Below are 16,894 nucleotides of genomic sequence, written 5' to 3' on the forward strand. Positions count from 1 at the left end.
CAACAATCAACTTACGTAAAGTTATTAGTAAAAATATCCAAAACATCCACGGCCATGGGTTGACAAACATAGACTTCAACAATCGGAGATCGGAGATCATCATTCGTTAAGTGGTGGTCGACCCGAAGGCCTTTACCACTACATGTTTATCAATCCCGCAAGGACCTGTAAAAGTTCGTTAAATTTCATAAAAATGGAAAAGTCCTGTGCACTTGTAATAAAAGTGCAAAATCTTCAGTAGTGAAGAAGTTGATCAGGGGTGACGTCATATATCGGCCACAGATGAAGTCTTCATTGGATAAGTAATAATAGCAACTAATAACTTTGGCATATCTTTTCGCAATGACATATCTTTTACACATTATCGTAGATTTGACATAGTACCGTACAGTAAAAATGGAGAATAATATAAACAAGTCCCAGAAATTTCCTGCTTTCGTCTGAGGCTAAAGTACCTATATATACTCATAGGGAAGTAGACTCATAGACTATATACTCATGAAATAGACTGTCAAGTGATATACTAATTTAATAATGATAAAGTCAGCAGCCTAATCTAGATTTTGTTTCATCTTTATCATCATTTTCATCTTACTATGGACTTTGTCCGGTACCATTCATTCATTCATTATCAATTGTGCTGAAATATCGCATTTTAGATGCAACGTGTCCAGCTCATGACTTGTATGAACAAAGGGCGCATGACATAGGTATCATCCTTGAACGAAAACGTTCGTTTTTCCGGGCGTCTGGACTGAAGTGTCCTATCCCCATCTATGTGGAGACACTTTTCGAATGTTGAGGTGGTAGCTTATGTAAGGCATATCTTTGTGGTAAGCAATTTATGGTGATAGCAATTTTGTCCGATGTTTGGCATGTTGTCGAGATTTGCAACTGCAATTAGAAGCCGGAGATTGAGCTCGTAGGGGCAGCATTTCACGGCGGAGTGCGGTAGTCGGCGTCGTAGCGTCCTTCATCGGTGAAGTCTGGGCTGTAACTGCGAGGTCTGGGCTGGAACTGGGAGGAGCAGGCGGTCATGTGATCCTGGACATCCAGTAGCTGGTCTTGGAGGAGAGAATTTCTGTGTTGGCTGAGGGATATCACATGCAAGCAGTGTTAATTGGTAGTTGTGTATGTGATGGGTGGTAATAGTGAAAATTTAATTACTTAGTGGAAGTTTAATTATTTACAATCTTTTTTCAGTCAGTTACATTTTCTTATTCCTTTTCAGTCATTTTCATTTTTTATTTTTCTTTTTTCTTTTTTTCATAATATTTTTTTGATATTTTTTTACATTTATATATATATATTAAATTAAGGCACAGTCCTTAGTATTGCTCTTGGACGCCGTCTGTTGACGGTAAGGTGGACATCGTATGTGAGGGCTGATATGTTAGGATTGTTAGATTTGTGTAGATTTCTGTAGAATTTTTCTCAGAAAATCATTAATGTACATGACATTAAGTTCCCTTCTGATGGCTTCATTCCTAACATACCAGTGTGCCTTTGCAATGATTCGTAATGTATTGTTTTCAATTGATGTTAATCTTTCTAAGTGCGTTTTGCATAGATATCCCTAGGCAGGGCAGGCATAAGTTAAAATGGGACGCAATACGGCCGTGTAAATGAGTAATTTATGGTCTAAGTACAAAACGCTGTTTCGAGTGATTAATGGGGCAAGTGTATGTCTACTACCTCGAAACTTTGTAATTAAGTGGTTAATGTGAGTCTCCTATCCAAAATAACACATAGGTATTTGGTATGCTTGACCCAGGGAACACATACATGCTAGCTTGACCCAGGGGACACATACATGCTAGCTTGACCCAGGGGACACATACATGCTTTCGTTGAACATGGTTATGCAGGCGTTGATGTTCATCTTCCTTGAGAATAAAACTGCTTCAGATTTGCTCACGTTGATTTGGATCTTCCAGGCAGTAAGCCAGGACTCAATAGCATATATGTGTTCCTGTGTCTGTTGTATTGCTGAGCTAAGTGTAGCACTTTGGGTGAGAATCGCTGTATCTTCTGCATACATGGCAAGAGTAGTCTTGTGTGCATGTGGGATGTCGTTCGCATAAATGTTAAATAATGTTGGCGAGAGGAGGCATCCCTGAGATGACATAGGTATGACATAGGTATGCGCCCTTTGACGCGCATGACATAGGTATGTCTGATTATGCGCCCTTTGGGCATACAAGTCCATAGTAGGATGAAACTGATGATAAAGATGAAACAAAAATCTAGATTAAATAGTTGAAAATAATAAAACATATGCAAGAACTACCATCTAACATTATGATGTATAGTTCCGGGCCGTTTATGCGGCTGTTTCATTAGATAGACACTTCAACAAAAAGACATCGACCATCTATCACGTGAATTTTGCGCTTCAAAGCCGGAATATGGAAGTTGTGAAGCATCCCGCTTTTTAATATATAATTTTTTAAAGAATAATCTGTTTAGAACAACAATAAACTGAAATTAAATATTGTTGCCACTCATAAGTTGTATTAATAACACATTATTTGCATTTATGTGAAGCCAACGTGCCAAAATAACTCAGCATTACTAAATGCTTAACAAGCAGACGATAACAAGAACAAACTGTGCCTACTATTTTAACCGTTAGATTTACTGAACCAAGAATTTGGAGGTTTTTTAGTTTGAGATTTTTAAGGTATGTATTAATTTCAAGTTTTTTTCTTGTTTCCACCTGTTAAGTTGAATTTTTAGATAAACGCAGGAGTGAAGTACTGCAACTCAACTTCTTTTTGTGTATTTTGAAAACTGAAAGTGAATTTTGAGTTATGATCGTGTTAGTAGTTTTTCTAAAATATGATTTTATCTAATGAATTAACATTATTTACTTAGATTTTTAGAAGGAGTTGGAGGAACTTGAAAGTCTGATAACCTGATTAGTAGAATGTAAGCAACTGTGTTTGGAGAATTAATATTATCATTATTTTGAGATGTCAACCACAATTATTACCATGTTTGAATTACATTGTTAAAGTTTTTAATGCTTTTAAAACGTTTTTTTATCTTGAAACTCAATTCAGCTATCAGATTCTTTCAAATCATATTCTTTGAATTACATCATATTTAATTTTCGCTAATTGATGTTTTAGATATTTGCTTTTTTGTTACGTAGATTTGAAATCCATTTTACTTAATAATATAAACTGTAAAAAATACTTTAAAAGAGTATATTAAAAATTTCTTTATATATATATCTGTATACATGGTAGTTCTGGAAATTTCTATAGATAAAATGAAAAATAAATAAAATATATTCGTATTTAATTTACCTGTGAAATTCATTCATGAAATTAGATCTCTGATCAATTATGTTTTGTTGTCAGAATCAATTGGCAGCAATATTAAAACTTCGGGTGCTTTTTAATGTTAGGACAAAAAGATATTAAATGGTAAATTTAAATGAAAGATACATTTTTTAATGATCTAGATTTATTTATGTAATTGGTTATTATGTAGTTTCAGAATTTATATAAAATTTATTCAGTAAATTGTAAGTATAAAATAGTTTTATAGCTGTTATAGCATTATTGAAAGTAGACTGTCAAGTGATATACTAATTTAATAAATGAAAAATACATTAAAAATTTAAAAATAAAAAATATATTTTTTAATGATCTAGATTTATTTATGTAATTGGTTATTATGTAGTTTTAGAATTTATATAAAATTTATTCAATAAATTGTAAGTATAAAATAGTTTTATAGCTTTTATAGCAATATTGAATACTCCTTAAAAATTGTCGAAACTAGAAACTGAATACAAATTCTTTCACATGCCCATAAAGTTGTATAATATGTTATCATGATAATAAGCATTATTTCATTTCAACTGGGAGTCTGTTTTAAATTGCAGAGGAGCTTAATTATGTTTCACAAACAATTAATTATAATACTTCAATGAAGAAAACATGCATGATAATCTCAATAATTTATCCCCAAAGTATATGTCTGCATTTTGCAGTTATGTGTGCTCACTACAAAGCATTATTTCTGCACTGTGTACTTCTAAGAAATAATAGAACATTTTCAGTTATTTCAAAGTTCTTGAATTAAGCCATTTTTAAACAAAGAAATGTCCAGAATTGAAAATATGTTATTTGTTTAGGAAAATTGAAATGCTGTTTTTTAAGCGATTAATATTTCTTTAATTCTTTGTTAAAGTTACCACGTCAGTCTGTCACTGAAATTGGAAGATAATCGTCAGAAATGACAAACTTAACTGGTGGATTTTTAATGTGCAGTGTGTTTAAATTTCAGACTCTTGATTGCAAATCGTATCATTGATTCAATATTTTTCTTCCTGATAGATGTTTACCATTTTAAATGTATAATAATCTGTTAGGAAAGAAAAAATAATTTTTTAGTGTTTTGATAACATGCAACATGTTTGATTTTTCACACTGACTTTAGACCACATGATATTGTTCCTTTGTTATTTATTTTTGTTTCCCCTTCTTAAAATCTTAACTCTCTATTAAGTTCTTAAAATCTTAACTCTCTATTAATCTCTATTAAGTATTAACTCTCTATTAAGTTAAGTCTTCTTAAAATCTTAACTCTCTATTAAGTTATACTATTTATTATAAGTAACTCTCTATAAGTTAACTCTCTATTAGTTTCTTCATGATCTCATTTATAATTACCTTTGTTGTTTTCCCCTTCTAAAATATAAACCATATTTAACTTACCATCAACTGAAAGAGGAGCAGTGGCTTTCTCCCCAGGAGCAGAGAATTTTGCGCATGGAGCGAAAGTACGAAAATGGACACCAATTTATTGGGATGTAAAATATTTGGAGAAGAAAGTGAAAAATTCTAGGACGGAATTTTTTTTTTTTTTTTTTTTTTTGCCAATAGTGTGTTTTGTGGTTGCAGGATTCCTATTATTGCTTCTTTCTATTTTATATAGTGTTATTCTGCAGAACTAACTGTCATCAGATGGTGCAATAGACAGTTGAATGTGTTTGACAGTCAGAAAGTTCCAATGGTTCTAAAATAGCAGCAGCAGCCAAATTATGGCTTTCACAAGTTAAATAACTGCTATTTTCTCTTGCTCTTTTTTTTTTTTTTTTTTTTTTTTTTTTTTTTTTTTAAGATTGTCAAAGCTTCACCATAGCATCTACTTTTTGCCAAATTAATTGTGAATTTTGCCAAAGCATTTGCTGTTGCTGCTTTAACAAGGAAGTATCAATATTTCTATATTTTCTAAGGATGGCATAGTGGTTAACAGAGGTTGACTGTTAGTCTAAATTCCAGGGTACAGATTTGTCTTTCATGTATAGCTTAACTGTATACATTCTTCCCCCATGCTTGTGGGTGTCATATTGTAGTACTCCTAGTGTGTATATGAGATAGTTATCTGAGATAGATCCTGTAGTGCATCTGAGATAATGTTTTAGTTAATCCAAATCCTAGTCGATAAGATGACCGTAAATTGCTCTCAAGCACGTTTTTGGACGTTGGGAGAGGGGGATAAGTATCTTTGGTACTGTAATAAGTACCTTTGCTGTCCTTCTCGCTTTCCATTATCCTGCCAGAATGCAAATTTCTTGTTTGTGTGTATTTAAATGAGGTAGAAAGGAAATAGTATTTAAAGAAGATTTAGAGGTTAGAATCAGAATATATTCTCCCTGCTGAAGGCCATGTTTACTAATTGACTGTCTTGAGAGCAGTGTATCTGTGCACTGCATTTTTCTTGCCATTAAGCTTCTTACACTGATATTAAATCCGAGTCAGCTTGTACATTTCTCTGTCTGTGTAGCCATTGAGCTAACTTACATCTTATAGTTAAGTTAAAGCCTTCTGTTAAATTTTATTTGAGTTGTAGAGACATTACGTAATTTTTTGAAAGCAGGAAAGATGAAAAATGAGCAATGCCCTCGCCGGGACTCAAACCACGGACCTCTCGCATATGTGCCAAGCGTGCTGGCCACTATATGACGAAGGCATGTTAAGAAGGTGGGAGAAATATCATATATACTCCCCCTTTTAAAGGGCAACTGGGGGTTAGGGGACCCAATTGTCAAATCCTGTTGGTGAAGAATCATCATATATATGCTCTCAGGTTGCCAAGGCGAGAAACATTTTTGGCCATTTTAAGCCTAAAATGTCTCCAAAGACGCAGTTTTCGTATATGCAAAAACCATGCTTTGAAGACACAATTCAGGCTAAAAATCCGGAAAAAAAAAAAAAAAAATAAATAAATAAAAATAAAATAAAATAAAATAAAATAATTTAGATAGCAAAAACATGAAGTTTCTAACCAAAAATATTTGACAAGAATCCATGTACACAGCGATATGTTTTAACTTCAAAAAACATCTACGAATTGCACATTCTAGACAGCAAAGGAGTCTACGAACTATGCACACCTATATCACATGTCTTTCTGACATTCAAAATTTCGAAAATAACAATAAAAACTTCCTCCAAAGTTAACTTACTACACGAAAACCACAATCCAAATCTTAAACTCCGCTGACAGCCACATACTTTACCTGCAAGCATTTGACTGCAATTCCACATAAGAACTATCAGAAAAGCCTTTCTTCGTCTGAGTTCTCATAGCAGCTCCGCATTTCGAACTCCGTTTTAAAAGTCCCGCAGAAATTCCCAAAATACACTTTAATCCTCATAAACACACCCGTGAACAAAAGACTCGTTAAGAACTCCAACATTGCACCTTTTAATACTAAATTTACTTTCCACACATTCTAAAATATACGACTGAAATCTTGCCACCACATCTATCATTGCAACATAGGCCATTTCAAAACACGCACGATACGAACCAACGAGCTATTAAACCACTCCAGCAAAAGATTTTTCAATGTCAACAGGGTTGCCATACAACACGCAATTGCACCAAAAACCAGCGCAGAACACATATCGCCACATTTGGTGATATTAAGATGCATATAAGAGTAGAGCCACCTTTTCTAGTTTGGCTGACACTGCAGAGCCATTAGGTAATTTTTTTAAAGCAGGAAAGATGAAAAATGAGCAACGCTTTCGCCGAAGCATGGACCTCCCGAATATGTACCGAGCATGCTGACCACTACCCCATGTAGGCACGTTAAGAAAGCGGGAGAAGTACCTTATAGAGTTAAATAAAACTGATCTTTTATACCCTTTCTTAGTCTCTGTTGTAATTTGGAAGACCTTGCAATAAGTTGGTGGGGTCTAAATTTATACTACCAAGAAGATGAAATTCTATTGGATGACAGCATTTCCTTGTAAGAATTTAATTGCAACTATTCATTTTTCAGCAACTACCAAATCGTGTATTTAATACTACTTCCTTATATTATCCTTTCCCCCGCCCCCATTTTTTAATGTGTTAACTAAAAAAGCAACTGAAAATTACTGAATCAGTGGTCATTCTTCTCCTTACTTCCAAACATGCCATTTCTTAAGAAGTTTTCAAGAAAAATTAACATATTATCATAATTTGCATTTAGGTGGCTGATGTTCCATATGCAGGGTAAGTTGGCACCAAACTCTTTTCGTTTGCTATCGCCATTTCATTTTGCAATTGCCAATTGCAAAAGAAACAGTGATATAAAATGTAACATTGCCAAATTGCAATGAGGCTAAATACAACACAAGCATAAATTATTACAAAATCCTAACTAATATTATAAATGCGAATGTGAGTTTGTTTGTGTGTTACGCTTTCACGCCTCAACCGATCATCATGAAATTTTCAAGAAATATTTTTGATATATTAGAAAATTTTATAGGCTTTAAAATTTAACTTATCTGTTGAAACTTCAACTATATAATAGGTTTTTATAGCTTAAAATGATTGTCGTTGTATAAACATTAAATGCTGAAAGTTTCATAACGATAAGTTAAATGACGTAAAAGTTCGTCTGCGCACACAGTTGCGTGGCTTAAACTACGCAGCTGTAGTTTATAGCCTATAACCTGTATTTCATAGCCTATAACCTTTTCTAGTGTATCAAAAATATTTCTTAAAAATTTCATGATGATCAGTTAAGTAATTAAGGCATGAAAGTGTAATATTTATTAATTTTTATTTGTTTAATTTAATTTATTATTTAAAATCCTTCAGGAATTCCGACTTTTGGCTCTTCTTTCACAAACATTTTTCAGTCCTTAGGAAATATACATAGCAGTTTTACTAAATTTCTTGACTGCGTAAATACAAAATATCCATGTCCTGTGGGTATTGAAGAAGGGCAGTATTTACTGAAATTTTACAGTGTATTTTTAAAATTCATGCGGAGTTCAAACTTATTTAAGGACATCAACGCGAGCGAAGCATGGGTAAAAGCTAGTAAAACATAAATTAAAAATAAACTACAAAAAATTCAAGTCAACATGAAATAAAAATAATAAAAAAAAAAAAAAAATTACTACAAAAACAATACATACCAAATGTCTCTTCACTCGCATAAAAAAATGGTCAACCTAGTAAATATATTCAAATTAACTAACAATGGATGCATCATAAACTTGCTAAAATATACAAGTTACTATCGTTGTGGAATTCAACACACTGAACCACTTTCGCTCAACACTTTAAACATTCCTCATCTCTCGGTTACCACATGCAAGAAAGAAAACTAAAAAAGTAATTAACTTGCATGAAAAGCATTAACTTGTAATGTTCCAAACTAGAATTTACAGCTAAATGTGTGGAACCTTGAGAATTCGTAAGTGACTAATCGCTGTAGTTCAGTAGACAGACACATGAACTTGAGAAGGGTTATTTACTCTTTATTGCTCAAAATAAAGTTCACAGATGGCCTTTTCTCAGGACGTACATAAAAGCCTCCTCTTGGGCTTAAACTCAAGAATACTAAGAAATAAAACTTAACTAATGCTTAACTAAGAAGGTATAGCCAAAGCTATCAAAATTCTGCAGGAGTCGGCCCCTTAAACGCTAACTAAATAAGGAAGCTATCAAGGGCCTGAATTATGGCCGAGCATAGTAATAATTAAAGTGTAACGAAATGCGTATTAGTCAGAATCTCCGGCTCACTAACGAAGTCAGTGGAACTTCGACAGGAAAGTGGCTTTAACTAAAAATAACTGTTAATAAGTTTTCCTGACCAGAATTTAAATACTTGAAGAATAAGATCTCTAAACGACCTTGATTTTAAATTCTAAACACTTCTTAAAGTTGAATGTAACACTTTACATTAAACAGTCTTCAACTTTAAACTTTTCTGTTTAGAGCCAACTTTACACAAAATCTAAAGCTAGATTAAAACTAAGATAAAAGTTTTACAATTTTAACTGGGAACAAACATCTACTTCTTCTTGCATTTGATCATGGTATTCAGTCTTAGTCCTTCCAAATTATCTGGAAGGAAACAGTATTAATATATCTTTTACTAATATATCCAGTTCCTGTACCATTACTCTTTATTGACATCTTTTGTCCCTCAAACAATTTTCATTCACACATACTTAAACTCCTCCCCCCCTTGCTCTCCAAAAATTTGTTCTGGCTGTACTAAACATAGTATTGTTGTGTTACCGCGAACACACGTTACCCCTAAACATCATCTAACATTGGTAAACTTTGACTTTCTAGATCTGAAGACTCCCTACACACAAAAACTATCCTAATATGCTAAATGAGAGAGCTTGATTTAAACTTTTATGTGTTGGCTTGAGAGCCTAACGTTAAACACATGTATTCTAATCATTCATTTCTTCTACATTTTTCACTTGCACTTTGGCCAAAATTTATCTTCTGTAGAAGTTTAAATTTAAAGTTCTTTAAAACTGACATTTAAAATTTCTACTTCCAATACACATTTTACACATCACGTTTTAAATTCATTTTACGTCATCGTTATAGTTGCTATATACAATTTACAATTTCCTAAATCTTAACTTGAAGATAAAAAATTTCACTATTAAATGAAGTCTTTCCAACTAAAAGATATTCAGAAATCAATTCTCGCAAACTTGCGAATTCATAACAAGAAATATTTACAACTAAATTCTCACCAACTTGCAAATACAAAAATCTTTTTAAACAAAAAGATTTTTGATAAAAAAGATAATTACAACTAAGTTCTCACGACTTGCGAATTAAAACTTTTTGGTTTAACAGCGTTTAGCAACTTTAAACCATATGACATAAACTGAACTTCCAATGTAAAATAAGCAAACAAAGAAATTTTCACTTATCTTTTTCTTTCTGAACTCTTCCATTCTCATGAGACAGAACTCTTCAAATGTTGGGTACTTCAAGAGTTGCAGCTTCTTCCTTCGGCGTTCTGCATAGTCCGTGGTGACCCTTTTCTGCTTTTTCCCCTTTGTCGATAAACCTGGGGACCTTCCTTGCTGGCTGCGGATTTTGAAATTGAAGTTTTCGTTTCACCTCTTGTGGGGCCTTTCATTGCTGAGGATCTTTCCATCTCCGCTTGGGTCTTCTTGTTTGTTAGACTGGCACGGCTCTCGCATTGGCTGATCGTTTATGCATCTTGGAACCCATTCTTTGGTCTGCAGCTCCTTTGTCTCTTGTGGGGGTTGCCACCAGAAAACGCGGACTGTCCTTCATTGACTCCGGCCCTCGTTGTTGTGCTTGTTTTATTGGAATGTCATCAGCTTGTCTTTTCCTTTTCACCTCTTTTGGCAGGTTTCTTCGTGGGTATTGTTTTCCTCCTTTTCACTAAACCTGGACCTTTCGCCGGTTGGATCTGCTTGGCCGATGATTCCTCTACCCCTGCTTCCTTTTTGCTGTTCGGGGATTGCAGCTTGGTATCTGAGTGATATTCTAGGCTCACTTTCAGGATCCTTCAATAAATTTTGTTAAACTTGGAAATCAGTACGACAGGGTTCGTACGGTCCTTAAGAGTTCTTAAAAGTCCTTAGATTTTTTGGAATTGGTTTTTGGTCCTTAAAAGTCCTTAATTTTGGCCAAAATCAGCAGAAGGTCGTCCTTAATTTTACTTACCTGAAATTTCTATCTGTTTTTACGACTACCATTTTGAGTGTGAATTAACATTTTGAGGAATATTTTTGGCGATTCACTGATGTATATGGTTATCTTTTGAATGTGTTCATGGGTTATAATTTGTTTCTATTTCTAATACAAATGATGATATACTCGAGGTTCTAAGCAAGAAGTGAAACATAAGCATAGCAAAATTCATTTTTTCTAATAAAGAGCTCTTAAACAACTTTTTGCTTTTGGGGATGTGAATTCTTTTATTAAACGGTTCTAAATTTGGCAACTTATCAACATTTTGGTGAGTTTAAGATCAGTTTCTGTAGAAAATTTTTAATTCCGAGATCTGAGAATTTTTCGACGATTTTTTTTAAAATGTAACATTGATAAATTTCATTAAAATAATGATAATATACTGAAATTATATATAAAAAATAACATTAAAATAAAACACTTTTATTTTTCGCTGTCATAGTATAAAGTTTCATTTTGGCAACTTATTATACAATATTTTGAATCTGAAAAATAAAGAAGGTATAATGCTATAAAGCACAATTTATGAAATGGCTCTTAGCGAAAGCAAAATTAGCTATGTAATTAATTAAAAATGTCATCTTTTTAATTTTTTCATAGTAATATTTTTTCTCATGTAATGGTCTCAGAATATTTAGAATGCTCAGAATATGCATAAGTTTTTCTCTATAAAATTAATTTTACACTTCCACCCTTTTTTTTTCCAAAATATTTCTGGCCTTTTCCTGTTACAGAATTGGTAGGGATAATTTTTCTTTAGGATTTTAGACATTGCAACTTGGAAAGTTTAGAAGGATTTGAAGGCAAGATTTATAGAGCCACAATTTAGAAGATTCGAGAAATATGTGGCAAAATGAAAAACATGTAATGGATGTATTTACCAGAAAGTTTGCATGGAAGAACAATGAAAACATAATATTTGAATGTTTTACTACTGATACTAGAATCTTAACATGTTTATCTTCCCTTTATTTCCTCTATTTTTCTCTAGACACAAGCATGGAAAAATATCAAAAATGCTTCTTATCACATTGGCAGGCATTATAGAAAGGGATTTTTTTATTAATAAAGAAATTGAAAACTTACAATTTAAAAGATTAATCTAATATGTCTTAATGCACCATACACATAGCTGGAACTAGGCATTTTCCCACTCTGTGGATCCTAAATTCTGTTGCCTGGTGTCTTTCTAAATGCTTCCAATGCCAGCTCTGAATTCTAAAAGTTTTGCCATTTCTAGATTTTGTTGTTTGGTGTGCCATTAAATTCTAAAAATTCTGCCACATCAGCTAGCTCTGTAACCAACCTTTACCATATATATTTCAAATTTTTTTGAATGTTCATATTACTAAATAAAATTATTTTCTGTGCATTCTAAATGCATTTAGAGTTTTTTAGAATAACAGAAATCCTTAATTAAATCCAAAAATTCTAAAATGAAAAGGAAACATGTTGAAGAAAGAAATTGAATACATAAAGAAAGTTATTCTTCAAAGATATGTGCAGTTATTATTTTGTAAATTACCCAATTATTTATGATTTCAGCCTTTACTATAATTTCCCATTTCTATTTCCTCATATGAGAGTTAGTGAGCCAGATTAAATTGAAATTAAATTGCATAATCTTTGACCACTAATCCACATTTTTAGTTTGAATTTGACTGTTCTTGTTTAGTCATTCCTTTCTTTGCTGGGAAATCTGCTGTTTTTTTTCCCTCAATGCCACAATGAGAAGGAATCCGCTGTAAGACAACTGCATTAGCTAGAGTGTTGAGAATCTTCTTACATTCGTAAATTTGTTCGGTAGTGCAAAATTTATTGTTGGAGATAGCCGTAAAGCAACTTTGCTTATAAAATAACAGTCTCTTCTGAGCGCTTGATTCAGAGTAATAAATATAGCCTCACCTTTACCATCAAAATTGGTAGTATCTCTTTCCACTGCCTTACAGAATGCAAAATGGTTACAATAGATTCCTGCATCAGCTCCAGTACCTCACTCAATCATAGATCCTTCAGTGTAAACATGGGTCCAGAGATTGGGATATCTTCGCTCAGTAGTTTTATAAGCAGCAGCTTTGATCTGGGCAGTGGGCATCTCACTCTTATCAATTTTTCTCATCAAGTTCAAGGTCTACGCAGAAGTCACCACATTCAAGAGGACACAAGGGTACAGTCATTACATTAATTTCTCGAACTGGGTCTAAGTCTTGTGCTAATTGATAACCAATTTGATTGAAACTCGCTTATGTCTTTAAATTTTTATCATTGTTAAAATTGTTATTCCTCGAATATTTATTATTTGGGAGCCTGCAAAGTTTTTGAAATTAAATTGCAGCATTTTATGAATGTCATGCATGACAGGTGAAATATTGGTTAAGGCTTCCCTAACCGCTGTGGTGGTGGATTTAACTCCACCTGTTATTGGGGTAAAAGACTATTTTTGTAATCTTGCCAAAATGTTAACTGTATTGATGGAAGCAGTCACCAAAACTTCATTACAGTAATAAAATAATGGTTAAATGTACATTTTATATGTATTTATTAACGTTTCTCTGTTACACCCCCATTGGCAGCCCACCAGCCTTTTCAAAATTGGAAGTCTCCTTTCAGCTTGTTCCTTTATGTAAGAAATACATTCTTTTTAGTTCAGACATGAATCAAGTTTGCATCCTAATACTTCACCACAGTAAAGAAGGTAGAATAAAAAGTGCTCTCTGTTCAAGGTAAAAAAACTGGAAATTTGTTTTGTTTAGGTTTAAAATCATGCTGTTATTCTTGCACCAAAGATCCAATCTTCCCAAGGCATCATTGAGATCAACATTCAGGCTTTGTCAATTCTTTATAACATAGCTCCAGAAGTGTAGATCATCAGAGAACAGTGTAGGCTTAACGGCAGGATCAGACATCAGAATATCAGGCAAGTCATAATGTAAGAGTCATGATGTAAGAGATGTAAGTTTTAATTTCTCAGAGTTTGAAAGATCCTCTATGACTATGCTGGCGATAGTAATGTCCCCAGCATAGTCGTAGAGGTCCAGCTGTGCGTTCAGTTGTAGATCACTAATGACAGAAAAAGATGATGCGAGTTTTTGCCTTGCGCTTATCAGGATTCCATTGGCTGTTGAAGGGCTTGCAACAAGAAGGGCACTACTCCACTTCGGTCAATTTTTGTGTTCATGGGTCTTTTTTTTTGGTCTTGTTAAAAAAAAAGTTCTTTGTATTAGAGTAAGTAGTCGTAAAAAATCATTTTTACTAGCACTTTTAATGAGGACATAAGTTTAGAATATAAGTTTAAAAATGAATTTTTGAGATCTTTTAAAAAATATTTCATGAAAATTTAAAAATGTGCAGCTGGGCCCTTCTAGCTGCAATCCCTTCAGTTTTTCTTGACTTGAAGATGCAAATAAAAACCAGGAAATGGGTAACTGCATAACTCATTTAAGGGCAGGTTAGCTTCAACAATGAAAAATCAGTCAATATCTTGAGAATGAGTGACATCTGGGTCTTCTTATTCTGGGAAAGGCCACTGGCATTTCAATGTAACATTTCACTGCCCATTCTTTGCCATAATGTGATACAATCAACATGAAAAAGTTTAAAAGAAGCTAAGAATTTACTGTTAACTTATCATAATAACAAAAACTTATGGATGACAAGCCAATATTTTTACTGATTTTCTTTTGAAATGAGACATAAAACAGTGGAAGGGGGGCAAAGCTTTACTGTTAAATAACTATGCTCCCAATATTGAGACAGTGTATGAAAACACTGATGATGTTAGTGAAAGAATTAAAACAGCTGTAGAAATTACAATTGACAGCAAAATTGAAAATTACATTAAAAGTGATATAGAAGAATGTGACTATGTGCCAACCTCAGCTGAATAGTGAAAAATACTGCAGACTTCCTACATTCCAACATTCGATTCCTACATTCCAACAGAATGCTTGAATTGAAAGGTAGAAATCAGAGAAGTTACCAAAACAGTTTTATGAACAAATGGAAAATGCAATTGAAAGATTTCACAAACCAATATGGATAGAGCAGGAAACCAATATGGATAGAGCATCTCTTTGTAAAAATTCAAAATTTCATCAGGCAGGTAATTGCAAAAAATTTGTTTATAAAAAATAAATAAATAAATAATGAATTTCTAAGTTTTGTGAATAGTTTAATTTTTGATTAATAATTTATGTATTAATTAATAAATTAAAGACTACTATCTTACTTAATAAGTTCAGAGTTGATACCATAGTTTGGAATATTGAAATCTCCATTTATTAACCTCAGCCACTTAATAAATTCAAATATGCGTGGAACAGAAGTGATTTTAATAAGTGGCAGGTACTGTATTTGTGTATAAAGAATTTCTAAGGAACTAAGAATTTTTTATTTTAAGTCTGTCTTTTTTTCTACCCTTAATATTTGAATTAAATAATTTTTTAAGTTTTTCATTTGAATTTCTTTATATTGAGCAGAATGTTTGTATGGTAATTTTTTAACTGTTGTTCATATTTATTAGGGCTGATTTTATAAGGGTTTAAAAAGAAAATTATTCAAAAATATTGCCATGCATCTTTTATAGAAATGTTGATTTTTTTTTTTTTTTTTAAATTTTCTAGCATATATGGCTGAGACAGTAATATTAAGGAAATCAAGTTTAAATTCCTACATTCCAACAGATCTTTTGAATGATCTTAGCAGGTGAGATATACAATTTTTCTTGTTTTAAAAAAAGTCTACTGGTACTATTCTGTTTTGAGGGCCGTAAGAAAATTGCAGCAAAAATGTATGCGCAAAAGCGCCAAATCTAGCAAACTCGTCCGTTTAAACAGCGCGCCAAATCTAGCGTACGTGCTGATTTCAGATTGCGTAAGTTTATATAGTTCTATATTTCTTAAGACGCCATTGAAATACTAGTTTAATTTTTAAATCCTTTTTTGATATCCTATGGATTTAACAATTTGGGAATTGCCCATGACGAAAAGTCGGCAATAGAATTTTGGGTAAAGTGCAGAATCACCCACTACTTGACGCATTTTTAAGAATTGCACATACTCGCTATCATGTGCACATCGACCCATTTGCACTTAAAAAAAAAAATCCTAGAATTGCACAAAAATGGCACTGCGGACACCTTTGACTTTATCTATGTATACATCAACCTATTTTCACTTAAAATGTAAAAGAAAATTGACACAAATCCACTTGTTTTTACCCTTGTAAAAAGCGGCAAACAAATAAGTGAGCGATTCTGCACTTACCGAGAATATTTTCAAAGAAAAGGCATTCATTATAGAAAACTACGTTTGAACAACCAACGAGATGAAATTATGCTTTAGCGATAAGTCTGTAGCGAAACAGCGATGCAGGCATCCATTCAGTTATGTTTAGCAATTTTTATATAAATTATAATAATGATCTAAAATAGTTATTTACTCTTATGCTTCCATTCAGTCATGTTTAGCCTTTTTCATATAAATTATAATAATAAAAAAGTATAATATGAAATTAACCTTTCATCTAAATTAAAACATCAATCTTAGATAGTTATTTACTATTATACTTCCTTTCTTGCTGCAATTATTTTTGGCAGCATTGGCATCAACAATAGTTTGGCGATTTTTTACGGCCTTCAAAGCCGAATAGTATTGGTCTGCTTTTGTTAAAATGTGATTGCTTTTTATATGCTTTTGTTAAAATATGATTGAAGAAATTTTATGCTCAGTAAAGATTTTTAGTGAAGCTAATTATAATTGTTAGTTATTAGATGAGTTGTGGAAAATTATTACTGAAAAATAAAGGACATTTATGAGCATGAAAACGATGTTTATCAGGCTGACTGAAACTTAGAATAGAAGGCAAATTTTTAAATTGTAAG

General features: G+C 32.7%; 1 protein-coding gene across 2 annotated transcripts in view; it reads left to right on the forward strand.

The window, feature by feature from the left end:
* The first annotated feature begins 2,772 nt into the window (after positions 1-2,772).
* DCP2 (decapping mRNA 2) overlaps positions 2,773-16,894 on the forward strand; it is a 105,172-nt gene continuing 91,050 nt past the window's right edge. For both annotated transcript variants that reach the window (XM_035354429.2, XM_085825474.1), the window contains exons 1-2: positions 2,773-2,931; positions 15,636-15,717. In XM_035354429.2, the coding sequence (XP_035210320.1) occupies positions 15,641-15,717 (77 nt within the window). In that variant the 5' untranslated portion in view covers positions 2,773-2,931; positions 15,636-15,640. The remainder of the gene's footprint in view (positions 2,932-15,635; positions 15,718-16,894) is intronic.

Source organism: Stegodyphus dumicola, chromosome 10 (genome assembly GCF_044657685.1).
Source record: "Stegodyphus dumicola isolate Sdum_Otavi_A_Nest chromosome 10, ASM4465768v1".
Classification (NCBI taxonomy): Eukaryota; Metazoa; Arthropoda; class Arachnida; order Araneae; family Eresidae; genus Stegodyphus; species Stegodyphus dumicola.